Below are 11735 nucleotides of genomic sequence, written 5' to 3'. Positions count from 1 at the left end.
AGGCCTTTATGATAGAGTGGCCACTCCTCAGTAAAAGGCACATGACTGCCCACTTGGAGTTTGCCAAAAGGCACCTCAAGGACTCTCAGACCATGAAAAACAAGATTCTCTGGTCTGATAAAACCAAGATTGAACTATTTGGCCTGAATGCCAAGTGTCACTTTTGGAGGAAACCTAGCACCATCCCTACGGTGAAGCATGGTGGTGGTTGCATCATGCTGTGGGGATGTTTTTCAGTGGCAGGGACAGAGAGACTAATCAGGATCAAGGGAAAGATGAAAGGAGCAAAGTACAGAGATTATTGATGAAAACCTGCTCCAGGGCGCTCAGGCTCTCAGACTGGGGCGAAGGACAACGACCCGAAGCACACAGCCAAGACAGCTCAGAAGTGGCTTCAGGACAAGTCTCTGAATGTCCTTGAATGGCCCAGACAGAGTTCGGACTTCAACCTAAATGAACATCTCTGGAGATACCTGAAAATAGCTGTGCAGTGACGCTCCCCATCCAACTTGACAGAGCTTGAGAGTTCTGCAGAGAAGAATGGGAGAAATTCTCCAAATACAGGTGTGAAAAGCTTCTAGTGTCATACCCAAGAAGACTTGAGGCTGTAATCGTTGTCAAAGGTGTTTCAACAAAGTACTGAGTAAAGGGTCTGATATTTCAGTTTTGTCTAAAATGTCTAAAAACCTTTTTTTGATTTGTCAACATGGGATATTGTGTTTAGATTGATGAGGAAAAGAAACAGTTTAATCAATTTTGGAATAAGGCTGTAACAAATCAAAATATGGAAAAAGTCAAGGGGTCTGAATACTTTCCAAATGCACTGTATATTCGTGTGAGAGAGTTCATTGTTCATTTTTGATAGGGTGACGTTACTTGATGAAGCAACATGCTGTTATAACAACTGTGCTTTTATCTTGAAGCTAACATATGAGTGTAGCTTACAGACAGGAAAATAAACACTTTAATTGTCTGCACATACATGCTTGTGAATTGTTGCATTATTCAACAGTGTAATATGTTTTAGTTGCATTATTCAATATTGTAATATGTTTTAGAAGAAAAATCTATGTCATTGTTAAGTAGGTTGTGCTTACTGGTTAGTGGTTACTGTGTATTTACGGTCAATTTGAGCTGCGGACCAAGAATGTTGTGTTGCCAGCCACAATGAAAGATAGGGTAAGGATGTAATGTGAATTGAAGGGTAGAATTCTCTTTCGCCAACCCGCTCCTCAGATTGCTTCATATCTCATAGTGAGAATAGGGTATTAGTGTTAGTCTGTGTCAGGGGCCCACAGTTTGACTGCAAATCCATCTCCCCATCCACTGCTAAAGGAGTTATATAATGGCATCGACTAATGACATCAGAAATTACTCACACAGAGCTAATCCATGGGATGGGAAGAACATTTTTTTTTTTTTTTTTGAATTTTACCCCCTTTTTCTCCCCAATTTCGTAGTATCCAATTGTTGTAGTAGCTACTATCTTGTCTCATCGCTACAACTCCCGTACGGGCTCGGGAGAGACGAAGGTTGAAAGTCATGCGTCCTCCGATACACAACCAACCAAGCCGCTGCTTCTTTAACACAGCGCACATCCAACCCGGAAGCCAGCCGCACCAATGCGCCGGAGGAAACACCGTGCACCTGGCCACCTTGGCTAGCGTACACTGCGCCCAGCCCGCCACAGGAGTCGCTGGTGCGCGATGAGACAAGGACACCCCTACCGACCAAGCCCTCCCTAACCCGGGCGACGCTAGGCCAATTGTGCGTCGCCCCACAGACCTCCCGGTCGCGGCCGGTTACGACAGAGCCTGGGCGCGAACCCAGAACTCTGATGGCACAGCTGGCGCTGCAGTACAGCGCCCTTAACCACTGCGCCACCCGGGAGGCGGGAAGAACATTTTTAATACAATTACTCCCAAACCCCATGGTCCGGAGCTGAGAAAGTGCTTTACTGTATTTCACTCTCACATGTACAGAGCTCGCCTGTACAGGCCCTTCCGGAGCAGTGTCCTGTTTGTTGACCTGTCAAAAGAGAGCTGTCTGTCATAATCCAGGTGGAATCAGGAATTCCCCAGGGCAGCTGTCTAGGCCCCTTACTTTTTCCAAACTTACAAATGACATGCCACTGGCTTTGAGTAAGGCCAGTGTGTCTATGTATGAGGATGACTCAACACTATACACGTCAGCTACTACAGCGACTGAAATTACTACATCACTTAACAAAGAGCTACAGTTAGTTTCAGAATGGGTGGCAAGGGATAAGTTAGTCCTAAATCTTTCAAAAACTAAAAGCATTGTATTTGGGACAAATAATTCACTAAACCCTCAACCTCAACTAAATCATGTAATGAATAATGTGGAAATTGATCAAGTTGAGGTGACTAAACTGCTTGGAGAAACCCTGGATTTTAAACAGTCATGGTCAAAACATATTGACACAACAGTAGCTAAGATGGGGAGAAGTATGTCTATAATAAAGTGCTGCTCTGCCTTCTTAACAGCACTATCAACAAGGCAGGTCCTACAGGCCCTATTTTTGTCACACCTGGACTACTGTTCAGTTGTGTGGTCAGGTGCCACAAAGAGGGACCTAGTAACCACAAAACACCAGTCTCAACGTCAACAGTGAAGAGGCGACTCCGGGATGCTGGCCTTCTAGGCAGAGTTGCAAAGAAAAAGCCATATCTCAGACTGGCCAATAAAAAGAAAAGATTAAGCTGAGCAAAAAGAACAGACACTGGACAGAGGAACTCTGCCTAGAAGACCAGCATCCCGGAGTTTCCTCTTCACTGTTGATGTTGAGACTGGTGTTTTGTGGGTACTATTTAATGAAGCTGCCAGTTGATTACTTGTGAGGTGTCTGCTTCTCAAACTAGACACTCTAATGTACTTGTCATCTTGCTCAGTTGTGCACCGGGGTCTCCCACTCCTCTTTCTATTCTGGTTAGAGCCAGTTTGCGCTGTTCTGTGAAGGGAGTAGTACACGGCGTTGTACGAGATCTTCAGTTTCTTGACAATTTCTCGCATGGTATAGTCTTCATTTCTCAGAACAAGAATAGACTGACGTGTTTCAGAAGATAGTTCTTTGTTTCTGGCCATTTTGAGCCTGTAATCGAACCCACAAATGCTGATGCTCCACATACTCAACTTGTCTAAAGAAGGCCAGTTTTATTGCTTCTTTAATCAGAACGACAGTTTTCAGCTGTGCTAACATAATTGGAAAAGGGTTTTCTAATGATCAATTAGCCTTTTAAAATTATAAACTTAGATTAGCTAACACAACGTGCCATTTAAACACAGGAGTGATGGTTGCTGATGATGGGCCTCTATACGCCTATGTAGATATTCCATAGAAAATCAGCCGTTTCCAGCTACAATAGTCATTTACAACATTAACAATGTCAACACTGTATTTCTGATACATTTTTTGTTATTTTAATGGACAAAAATGTAGCTTTTCTTTCAAAAATCTCAAACTTTTGAACAGTAGTACATAATACAGTGCCTTGCGAAAGTATTCGGCCCCCTTGAACTTTGCGACCTTTTGCCACATTTCAGGCTTCAAACATAAAGATATAAAACTGTATTTTTTTGTGAAGAATCAACAACAAGTGGGACACAATCATGAAGTGGAACGACATTTATTGGATATTTCAAACTTTTTTAACAAATCAAAAACTGAAAAATTGGGCATGCAAAATTATTCAGCCCCCTTAAGTTAATACTTTGTAGCGCCACCTTTTGCTGCGATTACAGCTGTAATTCGCTTGGGGTATGTCTCTATCAGTTTTGCACATCGAGAGACTGACATTTTTTCCCATTCCTCCTTGCAAAACAGCTCGAGCTCAGTGAGGTTGGATGGAGAGCATTTGTGAACAGCAGTTTTCAGTTCTTTCCACAGATTCTCGATTGGATTCAGGTCTGGACTTTGACTTGGCCATTCTAACACCTGGATATGTTTATTTTTGAACCATTCCATTGTAGATTTTGCTTTATGTTTTGGATCATTGTCTTGTTGGAAGACAAATCTCTGTCCCAGTCTCAGGTCTTTTGCAGACTCCATCAGGTTTTCTTCCAGAATGGTCCTGTATTTGGCTCCATCCATCTTCCCATCAATTTTAACCATCTTCCCTGTCCCTGCTGAAGAAAAGCAGGCCCAAACCATGATGCTGCCACCACCATGTTTGACAGTGGGGATGGTGTGTTGCTTTTACGCCAAACATAACGTTTTGCATTGTTGCCAAAAAGTTAAATTTTGGTTTCATCTGACCAGAGCACCTTCTTCCACGTTTGGTGTGTCTCCCAGGTGGCTTGTGGCAAACTTTTACCAACACTTTTTATGGATATCTTTAAGAAATGGCTTTCTTCTTGCCACTCTTCCATAAAGGCCAGATTTGTGCAATATACGACTGATTGTTGTCCTATGGACAGAGTCTCCCACCTCAGCTGTAGATCTCTGCAGTTCATCCAGAGTGATCATGGGCCTCTTGGCTGCATCTCTGATCAGTCTTCTCCTTGTATGAGCTGAAAGTTTAGAGGGACGGCCAGGTCTTGGTAGATTTGCAGTGGTCTGATACTCCTTCCATTTCAATATTATCGCTTGCACAGTGCTCCTTGGAATGTTTAAAGCTTGGGAAATCTTTTTGTATCCAAATCCGGCTTTAAACTTCTTCACAACAGTATCTCGGACCTGCCTGGTGTGTTCCTTGTTCTTCATGATGCTCTCTGCGCTTTTAACGGACCCCTGAGACTATCACAGTGCAGGTGCATTTATACGGAGACTTGATTACACACAGGTGGATTGTATTTATCATTAGTCATTTAGGTCAACATTGGATCATTCAGAGATCCTCACTGAACTTCTGGAGAGAGTTTGCTGCACTGAAAGTAAAGGGGCTGAATAATTTTGCACGCCCAATTTTTCAGTTTTTGATTTGTTAAAAAAGTTTGAAATATCCAATAAATGTCGTTCCAATTCATGATTGTGTCCCACTTGTTGTTGATTCTTCACAAAAAAATACAGTTTTATATCTTTATGTTTGAAGCCTGAAATGTGGCAAAAGGTTGCAAAGTTCAAGGGGGCCGAATACTTTCGCAAGGCACTGTAAATACAAATGTCAAGCAGGGAGTTTTTCAACCATCTGTTCAAGTTCAGGTCCTTCTTCTTTTGCAAGGATTTGTTGTGATTGTCATTTCATATATTTACTATACAATAGAAAACCGAAACAGAAAATGGTGAGCATTTTGTTTTTATAGACAATTTCACGAGGCACTGTCATGAGGCACTGTCATGAGGCACTGTCATGAGGCACTGTCATGAGGCACTGTCATGAGGCACTGTCATGAGGCACTGTCGAACACAAAGTCCATTGAAAGATACAAGCTGAATCCCATTGACTGATGGTTGTCTATGACTTTACCTGGTTTACCTTATGTGGTGTGAATTAGTCTTGCCTCATTCTCAGCACTTAACACTGACCTCATCTGTCAGCCCCACCTGTGGTCCAAAGGTCTGGCCCCTCCCTGGGGTTTCCCTCAGTCAGATAAGGAGGGCATTGTATGGATTTATGCTCCTAGACACAAACAGCAATAGAATACTATTATAACGCTAAGGACTTTTGGGAGTGAGCGATTTGGAATGTACAGATAACAAATTGGTTAATCATATCCCTATGACTGTGTCATAGCAATTGTCTTTCAATGTACCCAGGCTTAAGTTTTATGTTCTTTAACTGTTTTTTGTTGTTGGGAGTGCCTGCTAAAGGAATAGTGCGCATGCATGAACTTGAAATTGATATGCTAGTGTATGGCCTAAATAAGACAGGTGATTTTTTTTTTTTATGGCGGCCTTGATTATGCAGCAAGACATTGGTGTCACCATGTGGTAAGAAGGAAGACTTGCACATCTGCATAAAAGGTGCCGTATAAGAGCCTGTGCAAAACTGGGTGAAGTTACAGTTGATGTCAGAAGTTTACATACACCTTACCCAAATACCTTTAAAGTCAGTTTTTCACAATTCCTGACACTTAATCCTAGTAAAGATTCCCTGTCTTAGGTGACTGCCTGCCAGACAAGGTGAAAACAATTCAGATGGCTTACACAGCAATAAAGCTGCATTTTTAATCTGTCAGATCAATTTGGGTCTGATAGAGACCTGACCCAATTTGGATCAGATTCTCCCTCATCTCTTATATATTTTGGGTCAAATCTGGTTCGTGATCTGATCCACCTCGGAACCGAATCAGATCGGTATTGATTTTTTTATTTATTTACAGGACATCTGGGTGTCAGATGCCATCTATTTTGTGAATAGCTCCCTCCTGCAGCAAAGCACCCCCACATCACGATGCTCTCACCCTCGTGCTTCACGGTTGGGATGGAGTTCTTCGGAAAGCCTCCCCCTTTTTCCTCCAAACATAACGATGGTCATTATGGCCAAACAGTTCTATTTTTGTTTCATCAGACCAGAGGACATTTCTCCAAAAAGTACCATGTTTGACCCCATGTGCAGTTGTAAACCGTAGTCTGGCTTTTTTGTGGCGGTTTTGGAGCAGTGGCTTCTTCCTTGCTGAGCGGCCTTTCAGGTTATGTCGATAAGGGACTCGTTTTACTGTGGATATAGATACTTTTGTACCTGTTTCCTCCAGCATCTTCACAAGGTCCTTTGCTGTTGTTCTGAGATTGATTTGCACTTTTCGCACCAAAGTACGTTAATCTCTAGGAGACAGAACCCGTCCCCTTCCTAAGCGGTACGTAGGCTGCGTGGTCCCATGGTGTTCTACTTGCATACTATTGTTTGTACAGATGAATGTGGTACCTTCAGGTGTTTGGAAATTGCTCCCAAGGATGAATGAGACTTGTGGAGGTCTACAATTTTTTTTCTGAGGTCTTGGCTGATTTCTTTTGATTTTCCCATGATGTCAGGCAAAGAGGCACTGAGTTTGAAGGTAGGCCTCCAATTGAGGTGTACCTTACTCAAATGATACCAACTCCTGTATGGCCAAAACTACTCTACCTCTTTAGATTCTCTACACCTTATTCCAGGCATCTTTTCAGTTTTGTTCTTCATTTTTGGCGATGGATAGGTTGGTGTTCAGCTTCAAATGCCTATATGGGTGGTCAAGGAACATCTGCAAAGTGGTTCATTTTTCTTTCCAATGGTGTATAAGTATTCAGGTGCAGGAATTTAGTTTGTCTGTGATTAGCTCCAAATGAAAAAAGAACATTGAATCACTAAGGAATTTATAGCTGTGTTACTGAACCATGTATTAGCCGTCAGCAAAAAGTAACAGTAGCACAACAAAGCAAACTACACAACATGGTATTATTATCTATCCTGATGCCTAGTCACTTTACCCTTGCCTACATGTACATACCTACCTCAACTAACATGTATCCCAATGCACATTGTTATTTTATTGGTACTCCCTGTATATAGCTGTATTTAATTTATCTTATGTTTGTATCTTCTTATTTATCTCTTTGGGAAAGAGCTTGTATGCAAGTATTTCAATATAAGGTCTAATACAACAGTTGTATTCAGTGCATGTGACTAATAACATTTTATTTCTTTTTTTATTTGAAAAATAACATTTAGAACCTTTCACCAATAGATGGCACTGTATTAACCCAGATGTCTTGAAATATTCCACTGGCAAAATTGTCATAAACACTCCCATCCGATCCCAGGTGCACTGATTTATGAGGAGGTCACATTTTCTACAAATGTAGTGTTTTCACTTATTTCTCCCTCAGTGCTTACAGGTAAATTACTTCTTTTTTTTTTTACCATAATTCATATAATGTACACATTTAAAACATGACTGAATTCCCTTTCAATACTGCAATATGATGGGACTTCAGAGGATTGTGGAAGTAAAAGGTTCAGTGACATCTGTTTTATGGGTTATAATGGCCTGGTCAGATCTGAGCATTAGCAGGGTATGTTGTGGACTCACACACACACGGCTATAGCCCAATTATAGTGTTCTGTGGCAAGGTCGGTGAGAGAGAGAGAGACCTGCTGATTGTTATCAGCTGAGATAGATGAAGGGCAGAAAGGGTTGTGTAATGTGTAATGGAACTAAAAAGGAATACCCTCTGGCCCAGAGAGAGAGAGATAGTCAAGGGGGAGCCTGGCCCTGAGAGTTAAAAACAAACCATGATTGTGAAATGCTCACAGTCAGAGCAAGCACATTCAGACCACACATAGACAAACACAACAAACAGACATAGAAACCCTAACATCCCCCAATGACATAAAAACATATTGTGAAAAAAAAGTCATGAACTAAAAAAAAAACATGCACAGAACACAAGAGCTCATTCATGCTGTACACACATAAACAGATACACTCATCGTCCACAGTAGTTATACCACTAAACACATGAAGCAAAAATGAATGCACAGTCACACACAATAACACACCACAACATAACTCATGCACACAGGCAGCCCCTCTGAACAGAGAGCATTTGCCCCCTCTATGGCTGCTGCATGGACACACAGTGGAAAATTCCTCCCGCTCCAACTGAGCATGCTCTGAAAACCAGCCCATTCCAGTCCTGCACCCTTCACTCTTCACAGAGCCTGTCCCTGTATAGTCAATGAATCACAATCACCAGCTGGGGGATCTCACATGACAACCAGGCAGGCACCAGCATGAACTGTGTGTTCTAATGCTGCTTGGCATTTTAAAATGTCTCCTGATATCACAGTAATCCTTAGCTGTCTTGGGACAATTTGTAAAAGAAACCTAATAAACAAATGTTGATTTATTTAGCTGGCAATTCATAAAACTATTCTTAATGATAGAGCTCAAGCAGTCCACTCCAGGTTATTAATAGCTATGGGTACTGAGCCACATTTACCATTCCTATCACCGGGTAAACTACACACGGAACAGACAAGACCAAGTTAGGATCAATAGAAAGACAGAATGCTTTATTAAATGATGAAAATTGTGTTAATAAGTGTCATTATGCATTTACTATAATAAGAATCAAGGCTCTGTGTCACCATATACTTTCAATAATAAATAAGTAGTGCAGCTACCATGGAATTTGGGAATAGTGGGAATGAAGTTGCAGCACAGAGTGAAGTTGCCACTATTGTCTCTCGTTGAGCAAAGGTTACACAGATTCATATCCTGTTTCTCCCTCATGATTTGGGGAATCCAACAACAATTGAATACAAGCTCACTCTGGACATTTCCCAAGTCGTCTCTCATGAGTAGAACTCAAAGTTCAAGTTAAGCATTTTGCAAAAGCCCAAGCCACAATAAGGCATTATACAGAAACAGTTGAGAAGCAGCTCAACTGCCATTCAAAAGTTGATGCAGCTGCATGTAACTCAAGTACAGTAGGCCAGGCCTGTGTAACCTACTTAGATTCAGGTGATCTTTGGGCAAAGTTCCATAAATTCCATTCCAGTGGGGATAAGGCAATAACACACAGAGCATCATGCCATTGTTCATCCCTTTTTGTTCTAGCACACTGTTTGTTCTAGCACACAACCATTGGAATTCCGCACTGGCAAATTGAGCATATGTTGTCAAAGGTTCATTTACGCCCATTTCTAATCTAGAGCATGGTAGAGACATCCAATTTCTTTGCCTGGGCATATTACTTTCATGTAGTACCCATCATGGCAGAATCTGTTTCTTTAGTATGTATTACCTACTTAATAGGTTACATCGTCTAAACTATAGCGGGTAAATCTGTAGGATTGCTCAGAATAGCATTTATTTGTATTTTTGGGAAATGTTTTTAATGGCATAAGAGAAGAGTGAATGTAGCGCTACAAACTGATTGAGGGTGCTGCCCTGGCTAAATCACTCAAGCCTTACCACGCCCACATTTCACAAGCAGCCAGGAGCCGTGCTCGGTAGTAAACACGGGATATGACTGTTCATTTACACACGCAGCAAAGGCTACGCGACAGACAACTGACTGGAGAGTGCCAAAATCAACAAATCAGGAGTATCAAGCTTTTGACACCAAAGGAGCAAATCACCACCTTTATCTGGATTCTTCTTTATTTTCTTGAGGTTGTGTTTATTTTACTACGGTAGTTTATCACATCTTCAGATCCGAAGAATGAGAGGGAATCTTTCCCCGAACGAAGATATTTCAGGGTATTATTCAATGATGCCTGTCTCGGACTTCCATGCAAAGCCCTCCTGTACGATGGAGCCCACGGACAGTATGTGTGGAGCGGGAGGAGCTGTCACCGCCAGACCGCTGATGGGGAACATCTCTTCGTGGCAGCACTCTGGGGATGGAGGATGCGCGCAGGACGGAGCTGAGGAGTTAAACGGTATGGTTGTCATTGCGTCTCACTTTTTTAAAGTGACTTGAACAGATCTTGACTGCTAGATAATAATATGAATAGATTTGTAGACCTTAATATAATCAAGGTTTTGTTTTTATTTTTTGAGATTATGTCTTTAGTGCCATAATGCCACACGTGATTAATATTCCCCATATATTCACATATAGTTGGTTTCATGGGCATTTTAAAACACAGCAGCCTTACTAATCATAATTGAAATACTACATGCACACTGAAGAGTCCTGTCTCTCTCCTGTTTTGAGGTTTATTTATAGCTTGATCTTAGTAGGCCCTACTGCAAACATGAAACTCATTCACAGAAAAATATTTGGAAAAACACACAATTGTTTACCGTAGCACATGTACATATCATTGCTCTGCTTTTCTCTTTCAGTAGTGACATCAATATTTAGTTGACACTCATAATGAACACACACATACACACTGTATCCTGATGCAATATCTCTAGGGTTCTTATCTTATTTAACTTCATAGAGCACAGAAGCATGGACACAGTATCTGTGGGCTCTGGACAGTTTCTTAGCTGAGGCCTGTTGATTTTCTGGAAAACAATGCAGGAGGATGAACGTATGGTTCAGTAATTTACCTGATTTAAATACAGTTATAGCTTGGATCTTGGTATATTTACAATACAGTTATAGCTTGGATCTTGGTATATTTATAATACAGTTATAGCTTGGATCTTGATATATTTATAATAGAGTTATAGCTTGGATCTTGGTACATTTACAATACAGTTATAGCTTGGATCTTGGTACATTTATAATACAGCTTTAGCTTGGATCTTGGTATATTTATAATACAGCTTTAGCTTGGATCTTGGTATATTTATAATACAGTTTTAGCTTGGATCTTGGGACATTTATAATACAGCTTTAGCTTGGATCTTGGTACATTTACAATAGAGTTATAGCTTGGACCTTGGTACATTTATAATACAGCTTTAGCTTGGATCTTGGTATATTTATAATACAGCTTTAGCTTGGATCTTGGTATATTTATAATACAGTTATAGCTTGGATCTTGGTACATTTATAATACAGCTTTAGCTTGGATCTTGGTACATTTATAATACAGATTTAGCTTGGATCTTGGTACATTTATAATACAGTTTTAGCTTGGATCTTGGTACATTTATAATACAGGTATAGCTTGGTACGTGTTGCTTTTGAACCAAGCCTGTAACCTTTTGCACATTCATGTCTAACCTATAGGGATGAGTTGACATTCTATGGCTGCAGGGTTGTCATCTGCCGCTCTGTCACCCTGGTGTAACACAGTGGGATGTGTCAGGAATCAGGGATGAAATGAGTGCATTGGAGAAGTACTGTATGTGTAAGACGTGATCACATCTCATCCCAGGGGGAGTGGTTA

General features: G+C 41.1%; 1 protein-coding gene across 6 annotated transcripts in view; it reads left to right on the top strand.

Annotated features, from left to right (window-relative positions):
- The first annotated feature begins 8295 nt into the window (after nucleotides 1–8295).
- Nucleotides 8296–11735, top strand: part of LOC110537146 (ran-binding protein 3) — a 31562-nt gene continuing 28122 nt past the window's right edge. For 2 of the 6 annotated variants that reach the window (XM_036937137.2, XM_021622956.3), the window contains exon 1: nucleotides 9870–10325. In XM_036937137.2, the coding sequence (XP_036793032.2) occupies nucleotides 10106–10325 (220 nt within the window). In that variant the 5' untranslated portion in view covers nucleotides 9870–10105. Of the gene's footprint in view, nucleotides 10326–11735 lie in introns of all 6 variants that reach the window. The other 4 variants (XM_021622955.3, XM_021622954.3, XM_090191958.1 and 1 more) reach the window with 4 other exon arrangements.

Source organism: Oncorhynchus mykiss, chromosome 12, assembly GCF_057628025.1.
Source record: "Oncorhynchus mykiss isolate SJ-2025 chromosome 12, ASM5762802v1, whole genome shotgun sequence".
NCBI lineage: Eukaryota > Metazoa > Chordata > Actinopteri > Salmoniformes > Salmonidae > Oncorhynchus > Oncorhynchus mykiss.
The sequence above is the reverse complement of the archived record's forward strand: the minus strand, read 5'-3'. Positions and strand labels throughout refer to the sequence as shown.